Source organism: Hylobates moloch, unplaced genomic scaffold (genome assembly GCF_009828535.3).
Source record: "Hylobates moloch isolate HMO894 unplaced genomic scaffold, HMol_V3 SCAFFOLD_1, whole genome shotgun sequence".
Taxonomy (NCBI): Eukaryota; Metazoa; Chordata; class Mammalia; order Primates; family Hylobatidae; genus Hylobates; species Hylobates moloch.
In genome coordinates, this window is record NW_026652276.1 from 25,847,803 (window position 1) to 25,870,990 (window position 23,188).

At 41.2% G+C, this 23,188-nt stretch overlaps 1 protein-coding gene across 1 annotated transcript in view; it reads left to right on the forward strand.

Moving 5' to 3' along the window:
* Positions 1-23,188, forward strand: part of PECR (peroxisomal trans-2-enoyl-CoA reductase) — a 55,517-nt gene that overhangs the window by 18,854 nt on the left and 13,475 nt on the right. Inside the window, exons 2-6 of the mRNA XM_032754586.2 lie at positions 2,483-2,616; positions 3,519-3,684; positions 10,011-10,092; positions 17,429-17,525; positions 19,567-19,677. Coding sequence (XP_032610477.1) covers positions 2,483-2,616; positions 3,519-3,684; positions 10,011-10,092; positions 17,429-17,525; positions 19,567-19,677 — 590 coding nt within the window. The remainder of the gene's footprint in view (positions 1-2,482; positions 2,617-3,518; positions 3,685-10,010; positions 10,093-17,428; positions 17,526-19,566; positions 19,678-23,188) is intronic.

Genomic DNA, 23,188 nt, shown 5'->3' on the forward strand with positions numbered 1-23,188 from the left:
AAAAAAAAAAAAAAAAGATTTTTCTCTTCATCACTGGTCTATTTAATTATATCATCAGTGTCATTTCTGGTTCTGGTTTTTTTTTTTTTTTTTTTTTTTTTTGATATGGAGTCTTGTCCTGTTGCTCAGGCTGGAGTGCAGTGGGGTGATCTCAGCTGCTGCACCATCTGTCTCCTGGGTTCAAGCAATTCTCCTGCCTCAGCCTCCTGAGTAGCTGGGATTATAGGCACATACCACCAGGACTGGCTACTTTTTGTATTTTTATTTTTTTATTTTATTTTATTTTATTTTATTTTATTTATTTATTTTTTTTTGAGACGGAGTCTTTCTCTGTCCCCCAGGCTGGAGTGCGGTGGTGCGATCTCGGCTCACCGCAACCTCCACCTCCTGGATTCACGCCATTCTCCTGCCTCAGCCTCCCGAGTAGCTGGGACCACAGGCGCCCACCAACACGCCCGGCTAATTTTTTTGTATTTTTTAGTAGAGACGGGGTTTCACCGTGTTAGCCAGGATGGTCTCGATCTCCTGACCTCGTGATCCACCCGCCTCGGCCTCCCAAAGTGCTGGGATTACAGGCTTGAGCCACCGCGCCCGGCCTACTTTTTGTATTTTTAGTAGAGACAGGGTTTCACCATGTTGGTCAGGCTGGTCTCAAACTCCTGACCTCATGATCGGCCCGCCTCAGCCTCCCAAAGTGCTGGGATTACAGGTGTGAGCCACTGCGTCCGGCCTGGGTCTGTTTTTATTAATTGACTTTTCTCCTCATTATGTGCTGCTATTTTCTTGTTCCTTGGCATGCCTGGTAGTTTTTTTTGTTGGATGCCAGATACTGAATTTGACCTTGATGGATGTTGGCTATTTTTATATTCTTATAAATATTCTTAGACAGGCGCAAGAGATTGAGACCATCCTGGCCAACATGGTGAAACTCCGTCTCTACTAAAAATATAAAAATTAGCCAGGCCTGGTGGTGCACACCTGTAGTCGCAGCTACTTGGGAGGCTGAAGCAGGAGAATTGTTTGAACCTGGGAGATGGAGGTTGCAGTGAGCTGAGATCATGCCACTGCACCCCAGTCTGGCCACAGAGCGAGACTCTGTCTCAAAAAAAAAAAAAAAAAAAATGTATATATTCTTGAGCTTTGTTCTGGGATACAGTTAGGTCACTTGAAAACAACCTGATACTTGGCCGGGCGCGGTGGCTCATGCCTGTAATCCCAGCACTTTGGGAGGCCGAGGCGGGCGGATCACGAGGTCAGGAGATCGAGACCATCCTGGCTAACACAGTGAAACCCCGTCTCTACTAAAAATACAAAAAATTAGCCGGGCGTGGTGGCGGGCGCCTGTAGTCCCAGGTACTCGGGAGGCTGAGGCAGGAGAATGGCGTGAACCCGGGAGGCAGAGCTTGCAGTGAGCCGAGATCGCGCCACTGCACTCCAGCCTGGGTGAAAGAGCGAGACTCTGTCTCAAAAACAACAAAAAAAACAACCTGATACTCTAAAAGAGGCTTGTTTTGAGCAGCCTTTAGTCTATGGTGAATTTTGCCTCACTGCGGAAGCCATCTGCTTCTGCGTATTTTACCGAATGCCCCGTGAAAGGTTTTTTTCTGGTGGGCACACTAACCATTCCCAGTGCTGTGTGAGTGCCAGGGTTTGATCTCCCTGCCCATTTTTGCTAGTTCTTTCCTCTTTGATTTATTCCCAAGCATCGATCGGTACTCAGGTGAAGATTCAAGAGAGACTCTGCAGATCTCTGGAGTTCTCGCTCTCTGTATATCTTTTCTCCCTATCCCCTGGGCAATCTCACTGCCTTGGCCCCCTAGACTCCCAACTTCACCTCTTCCACCAGGGAGACTTTGGTCTCTGAATGTGTTCCCCTCCCTTGCTGCAGTGTACAACCTTTCTCCAGGCAGCAAGCTGGGGCAATCCAGGGGCTCATGTTTGATTTCACTGTCCCAGAGATGACCATCCAGTGCTACTTGATGTCCAGTGCCACAAAACCATCGTTTCATATATTTTGTCCAATTTTTTAGTTATTTCAGGATGGAGAGCAAATCCAGTTTCTGTTACTCCATCTTGTCCAGAAGCAGAAGTACTAATTCAGCTTTTTTTTTTTTAAGACATAGGGACACACATGGCCAGGTGCAGTGACTTGTGTCTGTAGTCCCAGAACTTTGGGAGGCCAGGTGGGAGGATTACTTTAGCCCGGCAGAAGTTCAAGGTTACAGTGAGCTATGATCAAGCCACTGGACTCTAGCCTGAGCAACAGGGTGAGACCTTGACTCTAAAATAAAAAATACTTAAAAAAATGGAACACATGATATATTTTTTCAATATTATTATTGTTGGAATTTGGACAACTCATGAAGGCATATTTATTTGTTCCCTGGCTGTTTAGTTTTCAAATAAACAGTGGTCATTGCATAATGTGGTCATTGCATCCCATGAAGGCATATTTATTTGTTCTCTGGCTGTTTCTCCTCAGGGAGTAATGTGGTCATTGCATCCCGTAAGTTGGAGAGATTGAAGTCTGCGGCAGATGAACTGCAGGCCAACCTACCTCCCACAAAGCAGGCACGAGTCATTCCTATACAATGCAACATCCGGAAGGAGGAGGAGGTAATGGAGATATATCCGTATCATTTATTCATTCATTGTAATTTGCAGTAATGGTTCTTAAACCTGGCTGTGCTTCAGTTTCTCCTATTGTAGCTGTCTTAGATGAGGCTCACTAGAAGCAGAGGCTGTGAAAGAGATTCTCATGTTAATGATTTACTGAGCCAGTGACTCCTGGAGAAGGAGAGGAAGGGAGGCAAGAATGTGGTCTCAGCTAGAGATGGCCTTTTGCCCTTTAAGTCTTTATTTTTATTTTTATTTTTGAGACAAAGTCTTCTCCTGTTGCCCAGGCTGGAAGGCAGTGGCGCGATATCAGCTCACTGCAACCTACACCTCCCAGGTTCAAGCAATTCTCCTGACTCAGCCTCCTGAGTAGCTGGGACTATAGGTACATGCTACCATGCCCAGCTAATTTTTGTATTTTTGATAAAGACGGGTTTCACCATGTTGGCCAGGCTGGTCTCAAACTTCTGACCTCAGGTGATCTGCCTGCCTCGGCCTCCCGAAGTGCTAGGGTTACAGGCGTGAGCCACCATGCCTGTCCCTTTGAGTCATTTTTTAATGTTCATTTTAATCTGATTTCATCACTGTTTATTCTGGGTTGGTATCTTACAAATTAATATATGACCGAGGCCTGCCCTACTCAAGGGTGTTCCAGGCCCTTCTATATATCTTGTCGTCAAAATTACAATTTTAGCTTTGTGATCTATGGGTATTGGGTGCTGGTACATTACTCATTGGTGTGGGATTTTTAGTCTTATTCATTGCTGCATGTTCATTCATTGTGGTACTTGGAGTGACTGTTCACTGTGAGAGATTGCAAACTCTAGAGCAAGCAATCAGGCGAGGTAGCAAGTTGGGCTATTAAACTTTTCCTTTTAGTAACTTCTACTGTTCTTCTTTAGGTGAATAATTTGGTCAAATCTACCTTAGATACTTATGGTAAGATCGATTTCTTGGTGAACAATGGAGGAGGCCAGTTTCTTTCCCCTGCTGAACACATCAGTCCTAAGGGATGGCACGCTGTGCTTGAGACCAACCTGACGGGTACCTTCTACATGTGCAAAGCAGGCAAGTACCATCAGTATCCACAAGTCACCATGTCTTTATTTAGAGATCTCAGGAATCCTATTAGGGACTCAGAAGCCCCATGTCATTAACATTTATTGGCTGGATTTTCTCACTTACAACATAGGAATGTAAATTGGTACATTTCAGTGTAGTAATTTGGCAATATTTATAAAATGTGGATATCCTTCAATCTCATCATTTTATTTCTTGGAATTTATTATGCGAAAATTATTAATGATCTGTACATAGATTTAGCTATTAATTTGTTCATAAAATTTGAGGAAACTCTCACACTTACTTTGTTTTTAAGAATTAATCTATTAAATCTTTTAGCAGAACCAATTAATAAATTCAGGGAGAATACCAGAGACAGAGTCTGTATGCTCTCTAACAACTAATTAGCATGCATACATAGTCTTTGGATTAAAGGTCATGTTTCGTGGGTGGTTAGTACTGAACTCCTGAGTTGGGTAACTCAAGAGATTTTGTAAAAACTACCCAAATCTTTCTTATGATGAAAAATACAGAACAAGTACAACCCTATCTCAAAGGGTCTTCATGCCAACATGAATTAGGCTTTATATTCTTAGTATCTACAAGTCAGAGGTCTTGCAGACATCTCTACCTAACGAGCAGAATCAACCTCTGTCTAAGTTGTTGTACAAGTTGGGTTGTTCCAATGGAAAAACCCAGAAATAACAGGGCTTGAATATGAGTTTATTTTTCTCACATAAAAAGTCCGGGTAGGTAGTGTAAGGATTATATGGTAGTTTCATAATCATTAGGAACTGAGGATCCTTCTTATTGCTCTACTGTTCTTGACCTGTGGTTTCCATTTCATGATTCAAGAGGGCTGCTCCAGTTCTTGCTATCAAATCTGCATTCCAGACAACAGGAATGAGGAAAAAGTGTAATGCTCACCCATTCCTTTTATGGGCACCATCTGGAAGCACCATGATGTTTGCTCACATTCATCAGCTAGAATTCAGTTAAATGATCATACCTAGCTGTAAAAGAAACTGGGAAATAGAGTCCTTAGGTGGGCAGCTATGTGCCTAAAACAAATTCTATTTCTACGGAAGAAAGGGAGAATGAGTATTGGGAGACAACTAGTGGTCTCTAACCCAAGCTTTATAACTCGGTGCTTTCACTCCTTCTAACAAGCAAATCAGCAATGTCTTACCAATCCAAGATTCCTTACTAACAACTGTCAATTAAAAGTCTACAGAATTGAAATTCAGCCATGATTTTTATTAGCCAAAACTGAATTAAACAATACAAGGCTGGCCGGGCATGGTGGCTCATGCCTGTAATCCCAGCACTTTGGGAGGCCGAGGCGGGCAGATTACCTGAGCTCAGGAGTTTGAGACCAGCCTGGGCAACACGGTGAAACCCCGTCTCTACTAAGATACAAAAAAAAAAAATATTAGCCAGGCAGCGTGCATCTGTAGTCCCAGCTACTCAGGAGGCTGAGGCAGGAGAATCTCTTGAACCCGAGAAGCGGAGGTTGCATTGAGCCAAGATCGTGTCACTGTACTCGAGCCTGGGTGACAAGAGTGAGACTCTGTCTCAAATAAATAAATAAAAAGTAAAACAAATACAAGGCCTATTATTTTTGCTTTTACTTATTTGGGGCTTTTAGTTTTTACTTTTCCTAAGTTATATTTTTCTTTTTTCTTTTTTTTTTCTTTTGGAGACGGAGTCTCACTCTGTCGCACAGGCTGGAGTGCAGTGGCGTGATCTCTGCTCACTGCAACCTCCACCTCCCAGGTTCAAGTGATTCTCCTGCCTCAGCCTCCCAAGTAGCTGGGACTACAGGCGCCTACCACCACATCTGGCTAATTTTTATATTTTTAGTAGGGACGGGGTTTCACCATGTTGGCCAGGATAGTCTCCATCTCCTGACCCTGTGATCCACCCACCTCGGCCTCCCAAAATGCTGGGATTACAGGCATGAGCCACTGCGCCCAGCCATATTTTTCTGTATCTTGAAAATAATAGTGAAAAACTGAAAACCATGCAAATATTCTGGAGTAAAATATTAGTTGAGTGAAGTTTTATACATCTATATGATAAAGAACTATGCAGCCATTAAAAATATTGACATAAAAATGTACTCATTAACATGAAAAAATATTGCCAGATATCACTGCCAAAAAAGCAAGTTATAAAATATTTTATCCAACATGTTCACATTTCTGTAAAAAAAACAGTATGTATTTATGTGTGCATATATATGAATAGAAATGATTCTGAAAAAATTTATACCAAAATACAGTCGTGTTGTTTAACAACAGGGATTTGTTCTGAGAAATGTGTCATTAGGCAATTTAGTTGTTGTATGAACATCATGGAGTGTACCTACACAAACCTGGATGGTATAGCCTACTACACACCTAGGCTACAAACCTGTATAGCATATTGCTGTACTGAATACTGTAGGCAATTGTAACATCAAGTATTTGTGTATCTCGACATAGAAAAAGTACAGAAAAAATGTGGTATTATAATCTTATGGGACTACTATTATATATGCAATCTGTCTTTGACCAAAACATTGTTGTGACACGTAACTGTATTGACATGTATCACCTCCAGGAGGTAAAATTACATATTATTTTTATTTTTTTCTTTGTGCTTCTCTGCCCTTTCTACTTTTTCGAATATGACCATATATTACTTATGCAATTAAAATGATTTAAAAGATGACTGCCCTAAAGTCCCCACCCAGTCTGTTTCAGCTTGTACCCTGGGACACAATATGCTATTGTTAAAGAATTGTGAAAAAAATCCACATATAAATTATTGGTGAATTTGGACTTTCCTATAGACTTTTATTATTCATTTTACTGATACAGGAATTTTTACCCCAATTTACTTTTGGAAAAATGTTGGATCTGTGGGAAAGTTGAAGCAATGATACAATGGATTTCTGTATACCTATCATTTAGATTCATGAAGCATTGTCAGGTGCGATGGCTCATGCCTGTAATCTCAGCACTTTGGAAGGCCAAGGTGGGCGGATCACTTGAGGTCAGGAGTTTGAGACCAGCCTGGCCAACATGGGGAAACGCTGTCTCCACTAAAAATACAAACATCAGCCGGGAGTGGTGGTGCCTGCTTATAGTCCCAGCTACTTGGGAGGCTGAGGCAGGAGAATCGCTTGAACCTGGGAGGCGGAGGTTGCAGTGAGCTGGGATGGTGCCTCCAGGCTGGGTGACAGAGTGAGACTCTGTCTCAAAAACAAACAAACAAAAAAATTCACCACGCACTGACATTCCCATTTACATGATCTCTCTTTCTCTCTCTCTCTCTCGCCCTCTCTGCACGCATGTGTGCACACACAAACACACACACACACACACACACACACACTCGTTTTGAAAGCAAATTACAGATACAATGATACTTTGCTTATATATCTCTTAAATATAAACACATTTTCTATATAATTACAATACTATTATTACACCTAAGAAAATTCACAGTAATTCAATAAAATCACTCATTATATAGTCCTTATTGAAATTTCCCTAATTGTTTTCCCAGCTTTTAAAATCTAAGATGTTATCAAATTCATGTATTGCATTTGTTTATGTCTCTTTAGTTTCTTGTACTCTAAAAAAAATCCATACTTTTTATATTTCATAACAGTGACTTATAGAATGTTCCAAATTCTGGATTTCTCTAATTGTTTTGTGGTGATTATATTCATTTAAATATTTCTGGCAAGACCCCTTCATATATGGTATATATACTTCTTATTGCATTACACCTGTAAGTCTATAGTTAAGGTGGTTTTACTATTGGTCATCTTAAATTTTTTCACTTGTCTAAGATTCTGACCACCAAACCTTTCTGTTGTAAAGACACATTTTTCTATTTGTAAACTATAAGTAATCTGTGGATAATACTTTGAGACCATGTGAAGATACTGTTTTCCTATGTACTTTTATCCAATGGGTTTAGATTCCTTTTTTTTTTTTGAGACAGGGTTTCGCTCTGTCACCTGGGTTGGAGCGCAGTGACGTGATTGTGGCTCACTGCAGCCTCCACCCCCGGGCTCAATCAATTCTCCCACCTCCTGAGTAGCTGGAGGTACAGGTGCATGCTAGTCTACTAACCACCATGCTCAGCTAATTGTTTTTTTTTGTTTGTTTGTTTGTTTGTTTTTTTGGTAGAGCCGGGGTCTCCCTATGTTGCTGAGGCTGGTCTCAAACTCCTGGGCTGAAGCCATCCATCCGCCTCTGCCTCTCAAAGTGCTGGGATATAGGTGTGAGGCACTGCTCCCAGCTCATTCCATTTTTGATTCTTGCCCGATTCAGTTTCAGAATTGGAAGATGCAAAATAATGATTTTAAAAATTTATGCCTTATTTATTAATTGGCATTCTTTTATAAAGATGAGTTTTTCTTTTTTTTCTCACCTCCCTACTAAGCATTACTATTGATGAATGGAATTTATTTTTATTCAGTATTTCTAACCCATTATTGTCATTTTCTCTCTGATGTTCTAGTTGACTGGCTAATCTGGCTTCTCTGTCTTTTTGAAATGGCTCAGACCTGTTTCTCCAAGAAGACCTAGTTCCCTTTAGTAGGGAATAATAATTATTGTTTGCTTATTTATTTATTTACTTTTTGGAGAGAGAGTCTTGCTCTGCCACCCAGGCTGGAGAGTAGTGGTTCAAGGCTGCATAGCCCACTGCAGCCTTGAACTCCTGGGGTCAAGCAATTCTCCCTGCTTCAGCCTACCGAGCAGCTGCTACTATAGGCACATGACACCATGCCAGGCTAATTTTTAAATTTTTCATAGAGACAGAGTTTTTCTGTGTTGCCCAGGCTGGTCTTGACCTCCTGGCCTTAAGTGATCCTCTCACCTTGACCTCCCAAAGTGCTGGGATTACAGGTGTGAGCCACCACTCCTAGTCGGGAATGATTTTTAGAAGGCGAGATTTGGGTACTATATGTGTTCACTACTACTGGGTTATCATTACTTCTAGACATTTTCAGAACTAGGAAATAAATAAATATATGTATATGGTGGTATTTATCCAGAAGCAGAAAGTCTGTGTAGAATAATTTAAATAAATGGTTATTCTCCTTTCTTGTGCTAAAATCAAATGATTTTATATGTTTTCATATATTTTTCATATATGTTTTCAAGCATATATAAGTAACAAAATATTTAACAATGAAGTTAACAGAAAAAGTTTAAGACTTGTATGCCACAAACTGCCAGACATTGCTGAGAGAAATCAAAGAAGATTTAAATAATGTAAAGATATTCAGTGTTTATGGGTTAGAAGGTCCAATATTGTTAACGTGTTAGTTCTTCCCAAATTGATCTGTAGATTCAATGCAATCCCTGTCAATTTTTGTAGAAATTAACTGATCCTAAACTACATATGGAGATGCAGAGGGCCCAGAATAGCCAAAACAATTTTGCAAAAGAAGAAAGTTGGAGGACTTAATGCTTCTTGATTTCAAAGCTATTTCTTGATTTTAAGACAGTGTGGTACTGACATAGGATAGATATATAGCTCAACATGATTATAGTCATTAGGGAAATGCAAATAAAAACTCCAGTGGGATACCACTTCACACCCAACTAGATGGCTATTATCAAAACATCAGACAGCAATGGCATGTAGAAACTACATCCCCCATGCATTTCTGACAATAATGTAAAATGGGGAGGGACACTTTGGAAAACCATTTGGCAGTTTCTTTAAAAGCTAAACAGAGTTAACATATGACCACACAAAGATTTGTATTCATAATTGCTCCAGAGTGGAACTATCCAAATGTTTATCAGCTGATAAGTGGATAAATAAAACATGGCATATCCGTATAATGGAGTACTACTCGGCAATCAAAAAGGAACTATTAACACATTACAACGTGGATGAACCTCACAAACATGATTCTAAGTGGAAGAAGTTAGACACAAAAGACCACATATTGTGTGATTCACTTTACTTTAGATTTTCGAAAAGGTAAAGCAAATCTAGAGAAACAGATGAGTGTTTACCTGGGAATGGGTTAAGCTGCAGATGGGTGTGAAGGAACTTTTTGGGGTGATGGAAAGGTTCTCAAGCTGGATTGCGGTAATGGTTGCACAACTCCGTATATTTATTAAAAGTCATTACATTGCACACTTAAAGTAGATGAATTTTATGATGTGTAAATTTTACCTCAGTCAGGCTTTTTATAAGGAAATGTAAATGGACATGTAAAACATATCAAACAGGCAGTGTGCTGAAACAAGGTATCAGGAGGGTCAGGATACTTTAAAGATTTAATGATTGAGTTTGCCTCTATCCTGCAGTTTACAGCTCCTGGATGAAAGAGCATGGAGGATCTATCGTCAATATCATTCTCCCTACTAAAGCTGGATTTCCATTACTTGTGTAAGCGTTTTTATGTTGTTTTCTTTCTACGTCTTTGAGTTTTGTCTTCTGAATGGGGGAAGCAGGATAGGGAACATTTCTTAAATCAAGATCATTAATATCTTTAATGAGTTGTGATCCTAATAGTTAGCATTTTCTTTTATTTGAACTTAAAATTCAAAGTACTTCTAAAACATTTCCATCCAGATGCGGACTGCCAGATTTACCAAGGAAAGGGAAAATAGTATTTGTTGTTTGTCTGATGTTCAGATTAAACTGGATGTCTTGTGTTTTATTGGGCAACTCTAATCCCGATGTGACTAAACTGGCCATCACTGTCTGGGAATAGCTTATTTGTTAAAGTATAGAAATGAAACTAATCTGTGTTAATTTAGATTTGAATACCATTAATATACCTACTTGATTTTACACAGGACTGCTAAGTTGTTCCTCCTAACAGATAATCCAGGATTTTTTCTCCAAAAGTTTCTAAGGTTTTGTGCCTCTGATTAGCCACTCTGTACACAGAGAACGTGCCTCCTTTATGCAAATTTTAGTACCCTGCTCATTTCCTGGATTATGCAGAACTGCCAAACATGTATAGGATAGAAATAAAATTCAACTTGGTTTAAGTAAAAATCTAGGGCAGTGGTTCTTCAAAAGTGGCTTGCAGACCAGCCACATCCCCATCACTTGGGAGAAGTTGTTAGCACAGCAAATTATCCAGCCCCACTCCAGATCTGCTGCAAGAGAAACTCTGGGGGCAGAGCGCAGCCATTGTGCAAGCCCTGGAGGGGATCCTGGTACCTGCAGAGCCACCGTGGAAAGGGCATGTTAGGTTCAGCCACAATGTTAGCAGGAAGCTGCCTCTCCTTTTGGTTTTGCTTTCTTCATGTCTGCGTACATTCTCAGGCAGGCTGTCTCTAGGTGTGGCAAAAGGCGAGTACTAGCAAGAGTTAGAGGTCAACACTCTAGCTGTTCTTAACTCTGCAATGAGAGAGTGCCTCTCAAGTCATGCCAGCAAAAACAATATTAGTGGTGCCAGCAGGTCCCAGAGAGGATACTCATTAACTGACCCTGCCTGATTATGTGTTCAGCCATTAACCAAAAACTGTAGAAATGAGGTTGCTCTGCTATGCATGGTCAGCCTGAGGAATGAGGAACTGCGGTCATCATCGCTCGGACATGGACTGAGAAGAGGCAAGAGGTACTTCCTCAAGTGGAAATCAATGTGATGTTACTAAAAACAGAGTAAGAAATGGTGTGCAGGCCATCGATACCACTCTACCTTCTTTTCCTGCTCATTATTCTTTGCCAAATGTATTTACCTATTTTAGCATCTTGGAAGAAATAATTCAGATTGTAGGTTCTTTCCGGCATTTCCCATCCTCACAGGCAACTAGTGTTAATAGTTTTGGGGGCATATCTTTTTCCTACATTTTAACAACAAATTTAGGATACTATAAACACTATTCTGTATCTTGATGTTCTCAAATGAAGCAAATATCCTGGAGATATTTTCTTAACGGAGTCTAAAGAGATTTCTTCTTATTTTTTTATGGCGAATATGCCACTTTTATAAACCATAAGTAAGGAATGACTTATGTAACCATTTTCCAGTTGGTGAGCATTTGGGTTGTTTCCAACCTCTTGTTATTACCAAAACTAAACTAAACACCTGCAGTAAGTAACATTTTCTGTACCTCAGATAGTGTGTAGCCTAAATTGCAAGAGGTATAATTGCTAAGTCCAAAGCCAAATGCCTATGTGATTTTAAGAGATATTGCCAAACTGCCCTTTAGAAAAGTTGTAGTTCCTTTATGAGTGAAATGTATCCTCTTTCATGCATATGTAAGAAGTAATGAGAGTTTCTTTTCTTAAAATACATTTTTGAAATGAAATCACTGGCTTTTCTGATATTCGGTTGGCTAGAAAAAAAACACGGCTTGTCTTTAACGTGGAAAAGAAGTGTTTCAGATATTTCTCGCTTTTGTTCTCTTAAGAATCGTTTCCTTTTCCAGTGGCCTTCACACTTTGGACCATGACTCATAGTAAGAAATTTTACATCTTGACCTAGTAAACATATATGTGTATGTTTGTCTATAGACAAAACAAAATTCGTGAAGCAAACATTCTTACGATGTATGGTGCACTCTGATTTTTCTTTCTTTCCTTCTTTTTTGTTTTGTTTTCTTTTTCTTTTTTTTTTTTTTTGAGATAGAGTTTCACTCTTGTTGCCCAGGCTGAAGTGCAATGGCGCGATCTGCTTCCTGGGTTCAAGTGATTCTTATGCCTCAGCCTCCTGAGTAGCTGGGATTATAGGCACCCACCACCACGCCCAGTAGTTTTTTGTATTTTTAGTAGAGATGGGGTTTCACCATGTTGGTCAGGCTGGTCTCGAACTCCTGACCTCAGGTGATCCACCCGCCTCAGCCTCCCAAAGTGCTGGGATTACAGGCATGAGCCACCACACCCGGCTGATATTTTCAATTTTATTGTGGTCTACCCTGTTGTATTTTCTTTTTTGCACTTGCTGCTAATTACTTGCTAATTTTATTTCACTATTAGCATTGTGTTGTAATTTACAATTTGAAAGACATAGGTTTAGGTATCTCTACAATAGAAGAGGAGGATGAATGTCAGAGATTGAGCACTCCTTTTTTTAAATTTCAGCTCTCTTAAGAGACAAATTGAAACTGTTGGTTGTCACTTGTTTACTTGACCAGTACAGGTACATGCGCAAGATACATCTGGAAATACTAAAATGAATCGGATACCATCCACACTCTGGGGGAGTCCACAATTAGTAAGGGAGCAAAGCATGAAAATAATCAGCCAGAGAGAGAAGGTGTTGGATATTCCAGTAAAGGTATTTGCAAGTGTGCAAGCAGGAGCACAGAGGAGGGCAGCATCCTGGCAACATGTCTCAAAGGTGAATTCGAGTTTCGTGACATATGAGGAGGAGAAAGGAAGGCAAGTCAATGAGACATTTACTGTATAAAGACACAGAAATTTGAGACACTGTGGCACTTTTGGAAACTACAAATAATTCTTTGTGATGACGGGTGGTGTGGCAAAATGGAAATTAATACCTTGGAAGGGAGTGGGAGTCACAAAAGGCCTTAACTACCAGGGAGAGGAGTTTGAACTGCATCAGGGGTTCCTACACCAAAGCCTGTGGCCCTGGGGCTCTGGGGCTGTGCATCCAGGAGGGCGCTTAAATCCTCAGGGTTATCACAACTAAGGCATTTCTTTGGAGGATCTTTTTACTCTTAATGGTTGAGAAGGAAAACATTTATATTCAAGTGTGTATTACAAAGAAAAGCTCAAGAATGATGAGGATTTGGGAGTCATAGTTTGGGGGAGCATTATCTAGTTGTCCTTTGTTGGGAGTATTTATGTACTAGGTTTAGTCCTATTACAAGTATTTTTTTTTTTTTTTTGAGACAGAGTTTCGCTCTTGTTGCCCAGGCTGGAGTGCAATGGCACTATCGCAGCTCACCACAAACTCTGCCTCCTGGTTTCAAGCGATTCTCCTGCCTCAGCTTCCTGAGTAGCTAGGATTACAGGCATGTGCCACCACGCCCAGCTAATTTAGTATTTTTAATAGAGACGGGGTTTCTCTATGTTGGTCAGGGTGGTCTCGAACCCCCGACCTCAGGTGATCTGCCCACCTTGACCTCCCAATGTGCTGAGATTACAGGCATGAGCCACTGTGCCCGGCCTACAAGTTGTTTTTACATTAAGTATCTTTTTTTTTTTTTTTTTTTTTAAGACAGAGTCTTGCTCTGTCACCCAGGCTGGAGTGCAGTGGTGCAATTTCTGCTCACTGCAGCCTCTGCCTCCCAGGTTCAAGCAATTCTCCTGACTCAGCCTCCCATGTAGCTGGGATTACAGGTGCACGCCACTATGCCCGGCTAGTTTTTCGTATTTTTAGTAGTGACAGGGTTTCACCATGCTGGCCAGGCTGGTCTCGAACTCCTGACCTCGTGATCCGCCTGCCTCAGTATCCCAAAGTGTTGGGATTACAGGCGTGAGCCACTGCGCTTGGCCTACATTAAGTATCTTTGAATAACCCCAAATTCATTTTTTAACTAATGACCAATTTACAACATCTATGACTGTAGAATTTGGAATAACTTGTGAAGTTCACCATAATGGAATTTGACATATTTGACTCATATTCTGATTTTGATTAATTTTTCCATGGGCAATAGATATTTATTTTTTCAGAAAAGAAGTCAGTGGGGCTGGATGCAGTGGCTCGCACCTGTAATCCCAGCACTTTGGGAGGCTGAGGTGGGTAGATCACCTGAGGTCAGGAGTTGGAGACCAGCCTGGGCAACATGGTGAAACCCCATCTCTACTAAAAATACAAAATTTAGCCAGGTGTGGTGTCACACACCTGTAATCTTAGCTACTCGTGGGGGCTGAGGTATGAGAATCACTTGAATCTGGGAGGTAGAGGTTGGAGTGAGACTCTGTACCCCCTCCAAAAAAAAAAAAAGAAAGAAAAAAGAACTTAGTGATCTTATTTAACCTACTATCTCAGTTATTTCTTACTTTTCTTTTTTTTTCTTTATTTTTTTTTGAGATGGAGTTTCACTCTTGTTGCCCAAGTTGGAGTGCAATAGTGCGATCTCGGCTCACTGCAACCTCCACCTCCTGGGTTCCAGCGATTCTCCTGTCTCAGCCTCCTGAGTAGCTGGGATTACAGGCACCTGCCACCATGGCCAGCTAAAATTTTTGTATTTTTAGTAGAAACGGGGTTTCACCATGTTAGCCAGGCTGGTCTCGAACTCCTGACCTCATGTGATCCACCTGCCTCAACCTCCCAAAGTGCTGGGATTACAGGCATGAGCCACCGCACCCAGCCTATCTCAGTCATTTCTTTTATAAGAGTCTAAAGGCCATCCAAATAGAACTGGGAGAAAAACAATATGCCAGGAAGTAACTTGAAAAACACAAGTTTACCAGTTGAAAAGTGTGGATTAAAAATATATATATATTTGCTGATTTCTTTAGTATCTTTTCAACATTCTGATTCCTTCCATTTTTTAGGGAAGCTAGAGATTGCATTTTTAAGAGGCAATAGAGAAGGTCTTTTTCTATAACCTTAGATAACAGGCACTGAGAAAGAAAAATTACACAAATATAGGTTGAGCATCCCGATCTGAAAACTCAAAATCCAGAATGCTCCAAAATCTGAAAATTTTTGAGCACCAATAGGATGCTCAAAGGAAATGCTTTTTGGAGCATTTCAGATTTTGGATTTTCAGATTAGGGATGCTAAACCAGGTAGTATATGCAAATATTCCAAAATCTGAACAGATTTGGCCGGGCCCGGTGGCTCACGCCTGTAATCCCAGCACTTTGAGAGGCCGAGGTGGGTGGATCACGAGGTCAGGAGATCGAGACCATTCTGGCTAACACGGTGAAACCCCGTCTCTACTAAAAATACAAAAAACTAGCTGGGCATGGTGGCGGGCACCTGTAGTCCCAGCTACTCGGGAGGCTAAGGCAGGAGAATGGTGTGAACCCAGGAGGCAGAGCTTGCAGTGAGCCGAGATCGTGCCACTGCACTCCAGCCTGGGCGACAGAGTGAGACTCCGTCTCAAAAACAACAACAACAACAACAACAACAACAACAAAAAACAAAATCAGAACAGATTTGAAATCCAAAGCACTTCTGGTTCCAAGCATTTTGAATAAGGCATACTCAATTTGTAAAATGTTCAGTTGAGGCTGGGTGTGCTGGATCATGCCTGTAATCCCAGCACTTTGGGAGGCTGAGGTGGGCAGATCACCTGAGGTCAGGAGTTTGAGACCAGCCTGGCCAACATGCCAAAACCCCATCTCTACTAAAAATACAAAAATTAACCGGGCGTGATGGCCGCATCCCTATAAAGCCAGATACTCGGGAGGCTGAGGCAGAAGAATCACTTGAACCCAGGAAGCAGAGGTTGCAGTGAGCCGAGATCATGCCACTGCATTCCAGCCTGGGTGACAGAGCGAGACTCTGTCTCAAAAACACAAAAAACAAAAACAGAGCATTCGTGAACTGTGAGACAGTTGGAGTCTCTGAAAGACACATGAGAAACGGGGACAGAAAAAAATTTGAAGACACTGTGGGTGAAAATTTTCAAAATTTGATAAAGACTATAAACCTATAGATCCAAGAAGCTCAACAAACCCCAGTACAAGAAACATGAAGAAAAGTGTAGAAGGCACATCATAATCATATTGCTGAGAACCAGTGCTAAAGAGAAAATCTTAAAAGCAGCTGGAGGAAAAAGACACATTGTATACAGAAGCAGATTTCTCATCAGCACCAATGCAAGTTAGAAGTTAGTGGTGTAACATCTTTAAAGTGCCAACAGAAAAAACCATGCCAACCTAGAATTCTTTATCCATTGAAATATCTTTCAAAAACAAAGATGAATTAAAGACTTTTTCAAACATATAAAATCTTCAAGAATTATCACCAGCAGACCTATGCTACAATAAATGTTAAGGGAAGTCCATTATTTACTAAATAATCTGTTTTTTACCAGCTGATTTCAAATACCTTTGATTGGAAGAATTTTCCTAATTAGTTGTATAAGTTAATTTTCTCACATTAAATTATCCTATATTTGGTTTTGAGGATCTTGTCATTAGAAATTCTAAGCCATAGTGTCTATCTACACAAGACCCCATACTTTGTTTATCTTTGAGATGGAGTGTCATTCTGTTGTTGCCCAGGCTGGAGTGCAGTGGTGTGATAACAGCTCACTGCAACCTCCACCTCCCAGGGTCAAGTGATTCTCCTGCCTCAGCCTCCTGAATAGCTGGGATTACAGATGCCTGCCACCATGCCCAGTAATTTTTGTATTTTTAGTAGAGATGGGGTTTCACCATGTTGGTCAGGCTGGTCTTGAACTCTTGACCTCAGGTGATCCGCCCACCTTGGCCTCCCAAAATGCTGGGATTATAGGTGTGAGCCACTGCACCTGGCCTCCTTTGTTATTTAAAATCGATTTTAAAAATAACCACATGCTTGAAATCTTTAAAATTACCAATTTGTTTTCCTTTATAATCAAAGTTCTTCAAAGTGTTCCTCTTACATAGTGATTTGGGGAGCCTTATCTGGGTCTATGCCATGTGAGATTTGCTTGATCATCAGCTGTGGTTTGGATTTAATATTGAAGGACACAGTTTTTTCTTCATTGTTTAGACGGAAACTCAACAAGACAGACTCCATAGCAAGAAGTCTGTGGTGGAATTCTGTCAGGTAGTTGGCATACCTGTGAGCTTGGTGAACAAGAGAAATATTCAACAGAAGCTGATTGTCGTGTTTATGTTTTGTCTTTCAAAGGCATTCTGGAGCTGCAAGAGCGGGTGTTTACAACCTCACCAAATCTTTAGCTTTGGAATGGGCCTGCAGTGGAGTACGGATCAATTGTGTTGCCCCTGTAGGTAAACGATCTATATTGAAATTTATTGACAAATTATGCTTTTCTGATTCCATTTGTGGTGTTGATAGAGGTATTTGGTAATATGCAAGTATAGCATAAAAGATTGACATTAAAACAGATAAAATGAGAAAGTCTAATTTTCTTTTTGTTTTTTTTTTTTGAGATGGAGTCTGTGTTGCCTAGGCCGGAGTGCAGTGGCATGATCGTGGCTCACTATAACCTCCACCTCCGAGGCTCAAGTGATTCTCGTGCCTCAGCCTCCTGAGTAGCTGGGACTACAGGCACATGCCACCATGCCCAGCTAATTTTTTGTATTTTAGTAGAGACGGGTTTTCACCATGTTGCCCTGGGTGGTCTCGAACTCCTGAGCTCAGGATATCTGTCGACCATGGCCTCTCAAAGTGCTGGGATTACAGACGTGAGCCACCGCACCCGGCCCAGAAAGTCTAATTATCATTATGGAAGTACTCTTTGATTTACAGCCAGATTGTCAAGAATGTTAAACCAGTGATTCTTGATTCTGGCTTTTTTTTTTAGAAGGAGTCTTGCTCTGTTGCCCAGGCTGGAGTGCAGTGGCGCAATCTTGGCTCACTGCAACCTCTGCCTCCTGGGTTCAAGTGATTCTCCTGCCTCAGCCTCCCGAGTAGCTGGGACTACAGGCACGTGCCACCACCCCCAGCTAATTTTTGTATTTTTTGTAGAGACTGGGATAGTCTCAATTTCCTGACTTCGTGATCCACCCACCTTGGCCTCCCAAAGTACTGGGATTACAGGCATGAGCCACCGCGCCCAGCCTATCTATAGATCTTATCTCTGTAATATCAATAGGTGTTATCTGTGCCACTCAATGAAGACTAAGCATGATTGACTTCAAGCATGAAGTTAGTAATCTCCTCTCTGACAAAGGTGCTCCTAATACTAATTCATGTTTGCCTTCCAGAGACTTTTTTGGTTAAATGATCAAATTTTAATACTTCTAGATTTTATCCTCTTTAAATAAAAGGCAACATATTGTGTAACTGGAAACCAATATATCTCTCCAGTATCATTTGAAGTTACTAAAACTGCCACATTTTCTAATTTTATTTCAACTTCTCTTTCCTCCCCTCCTCTCCATAATTTAACAGTTTGAATCCATTACAAATAGCTGTATCCTGTAAGATACAATTTTTTTTTTTTTTTAAATGTTTGAGACAAGGTCTCACTGCATTGCCCAGGCTGAATTGCGGTAGTGCGATCAAGGCTCACTACAGCCTCGACCTCCTGGGTGCAAACGATCCTCCCAACTCAGCCTCCTGAGTAGCTGGGACCATAGGCGTGTACCACCATGCCCAGCTAATTCTTTTTTATATTTTTTGTAGAGATATAGTCTCTCTATTTTGCCCAGGCTGGTCTCAAACTCCTAGGCTCATGCAATCTTCCAGCTTCACCTTCGCAAAGTGCTGGGATTACAGGCATGAGCCACTGCACCTGGCCTGGGATACAGTTTTTGAGTAATTTTCCTGACCTTAGAAAGCTAGTGAAAGATACATTTAAAAATTCCTAAACAATTAAAATTTTAGTTTATTGGTATTGGATTCAAATGCTTTATTTGCAATTTCAATCTAGGTAAAAAGCCAAGAAAATATTGCATTTTTCTAAGTCTCACGTAGCCATTGCCCAGTCTTCTCTTGCAAAGCAGAGAAGCCAAATGGAAACTAAAATAGACTGAGTCCCCTGTCCCATTGTTCCCAGTTAAGTGCCTCTTTCATTTACTTATGCAATCATGACCTTCAGAAAACAAGTCTTTCATGAAGAAATCCAGGGCATGGTTAGGAGGAGGAAGAGGTCACAGAATAACCATTCGAATCATCCATTTGTGGATGGTGGGGACTGTACTTCTTTGACAACATGGAGGAAATTTAATATCAGCACTGTTAACTTTTTTTTGACTTAAGCTACTTAATGTTTGAAATGCCAGTAGACTATCTTGATATCTTTATAATTAAAATTTAATGTAATGTACTTTATTTTGTCCCTGTTTTATTTTTAAACACAGGGAGTTATTTATTCCCAGACTGCTATGGAGAACTATGGTTCCCAGGGACAAAGCTTCTTTGAAGAGTCTTTTCATAAAATCCCCGCTAAACGAATTGGTGTTCCTGAGGAGGTAAGGTATATTTCCAGCATTGATTAGAATTGCTGTGTGTTCTACTTTGGAATTTGTAATTCAGTGTCGTTTTTATGCGGTCTGGATGACATTATTTCTCCCACTGCCAGCAGATCATTTCCCCTGTTCTTTCTGGCTCTCAGGGATATTCTGGTTGTGCTTTGACTACTGACAGCAATCTGTACTTGAGAGTGAATGAGGTATAAATTAATAACAGCGTTTTTTTTGTTAGTTTGTTTTACTGTATTTTCAGCTACATTATTTTATTACATGGCATTTGTTGGTATGCAGGACCCTAAGCAAATCAGACAATTATGGCCATATGAAGTTCCACATGAGATTTCGGTTAAGGTTGAAGTCTGTAAAATCAGCAGCTTTCCAAACTGCCAGCAGCAGTCTTTTTTTTTTTTTTTTGCTTGAGACAGTGCCTCACTCTGTTACAGGCTAAGTACAGTGTCACGATCATAGCTCACTGCAGGCTTGAACTCCCATCTTGGCCTCCCAAAGTGCTGGGATGATGATGATGACGATGACAAAGATGATGTCTTTTTCCACAGAGTCTCTCTGTCGCCAGGCTGGAGTGCAGTGGCGGAATCTTGGCCCACTGCCAGGCTGGAGTGCAGTGGCGCGATCTTGGCCCACTGCAACCTCCACCTCCTGGGTTCAAGCAATTCTCCTGCCCCAGCCTCCCGAGTAGCTGGAATTACAGGTGTATGCCACCACACCCGACTGATTTTTGTGTTTTCAGTAGAGGTGAAGTTTCACCATGTTGGCCAGGCTGGTCTCGAACTCCTGACCTTAAGTGATACGCCCACCTCAGCCTCCCAAAGTGCTGGGATTACAGGTGTGAGCCGCCACACCTAGCTTTGCATCAGTCTTGAAAAGTAATTTTTTTTTTTTTTTTTTTTTAAGAAAACGAGGCCAGGCGCAGTGGTTCACACCTGTAATCCCAGCACTTTGGGAGGCCGAGGCGGGTGGATCACGAGGTCAGAAGATTGAGACCATCCTGGCTAACACAGTGAAACCCCGCCTCTACTAAAAATACAAAAAAAATTACCCAGGCATGGTGGCGGGCACCTGTAGTCCCACCTACTCGGGAGGCTGAGGCAGGAGAATAGCGTGAACCTGGGAGGCAGAGCTTGCAGTGAGCTGAGATCGCGCCATTGCACTCCAGCCTGGGCGACAGAGCAAGACTGTATCTCAAAAAATAAAATAAAATAAAATAAAAAAGAAAAGGATGTCTTTCCCACAATAATAAAAATGAAAACAATTAGTAGTAAACTTACCTCTAAATGAAAAAAAAAAGAAAATCACCTGCCTCCTTAGGGCAGTGCGTCAGTTTCATAAATGAAAAAAACAAAACAAAACAAACCCCTTTTTCTGTGGAGCAGCAAAAAGACCAGATTAGGGGCATATAATATTCCTTGATGGGGAGAACCAATTTTATTAAAAAGTCAGTTTTCCCTAAATTAATTTATAAATTTAATATCTTTTGGGAATTTAACATGCTAATTCTATCAAAAATATTTATGCAAAAATTGCCAAAAATGTTTTGAAAATGAATAATGAGAGGATTACCCTTCATGGTGTAATGAAACAATGAAGCTATATTTATTTATGTACTGTGTATTTACATACTATGAAGCTATATTTATTTACAGCATCTGGTGCTGGTAATGAAACATATTAAAAATAGTAGAACAGAACAGATTCTTGAATTGGAACCATATGTGGGAGTTTATGGAGTCAAAGTAGCATTTCAATCTGTAAGGAAAGGATTAAACACTCAGCAAAGTGTTGGGGGCATTTGGCCGTTTAGTAATAAATTAGACTCCCTGTCCTGTATTATATACAAAATAACTTTCAGATTTATCAAAGTGATAATTATAAAAGCAAACCCATGAAACTCTTTAAAAGAGTTATCATGCTTAGAACTAGCTTTTATTATCAGTTTGGTGAATGTCTTTCCAGAAATGCACTATGCATGCATTAAAAATTTGTATTTGTTGACTCTTTTTTTTTTTCTGAGACGAAGTTGCACTCTTGTTGCCCAGGCTGGAGTGCGGTGGCATGATCTCGGCTCACCACAACCTCTACCTCCTGGGTTTAAGCGATTCTCCTGCCTCAGCCTTCAGAGTAGCTGGGATTACAGGCATGCGCCACCACACCTGGCTAGTTTTGTAGAGACAGGGTTTCTTCATGCTGGTCAGGCTGGTCTTGAACTCCTGACCTCAGGTGATCCACCTGCCTCAACCTCCCAAAGTGCTGGGATTACAGGCGTGAGCTACCACACCTGGCCTATTTATTGACTTTTTTACGAAAACAGGATTTGCTCTGTGTTATTTTCTGAAACTTGTTATGGGTATATTATAATATAATCAAATCCCATTATGATTTGGATTTTATTTATATTTTTGTTCTTGCAGTAATTCTGCGATGAACATTATGAATATAATCATGTACTCTTGTGTGAGGGGATATGTTTCTAGAAACAGAGTTCCTGAACCAAAATAGACTTGCATTGTGTTTTGGAAGATACTCTTAAATCAAACATTTGATGAGCCATGTTAACCAAGGTCTTTGGATTTGTATTCTGAAAACTAAGAGTAATATTTAATGAATTTTAATCAAGGGAATTATATTACATTTTTATTTTGGATAGAATACTTTGGGAGGCTAGGCACAGTGGCTCACACCTGTAATCTCAACACTTTGGAAGCCTGAGGCAGGCGGATCACTTGAGGTAGGAGTTCAAGATCAGCCTGGCCAACATGGCGAAACCCTGTCTACACTTAAAAATACAAAAATTAGCCAGGCCTGGTGGCATGTGCCTGTAGACCCAGTTACCTGAGAGGCTGAAGCAGGGCAATTGCTTGACCCCGGGACATGGAGGTTGCAGTGAGCAGAGATTGCACCACTGCACTCCAGGCTGGGTGACAGAGTGAGACTCCTTCTCAAAAAAAAAGAGCTTTCCGGAATAGGAACAGCTCCGGTCTACAGCTCCCAGGGTGAGCAACGCAGAAGACGGGTGATTTCTGCATTTCCATCTGAGGTACTGGGTTCATCTCACTAGGGAGTGCCAAACAGTGGGTGCAGGACAGTCGGTGCAGCACACCGTGCACGAGCCGAAGCAAAACGAGGCATTGCCTCACTCGGGAAGCGCATCAGGGGTCAGGGAGTTCCCTTTCCTAGTCAAAGAAAGGAGTGACAGACAGCACCTGGAAAATTGGGTCACTCCCACCCTAATACTGCGCTTTTCCAACGGGCTTGGAAAACGGCACATCAGGAGATTGTGTCCCGCACGTGGCTCGGAAGGTCCTACACCCACGGAGTCTCGCTGATCGCTAGCACAGCAGTCTGAGATCAAACTGCAAGGTGGCAGCCAGGCTGGGGGAGGGGTGCCCGCCATTGCCCAGGCTTGCTTAGGTAAACAAAGCAGCTGGGAAGCTCGAACTGGGTGAAACCCACCACAGCTCAAGGAGGCCTGCCTGCCTCTGTAGGCTCCATCTCT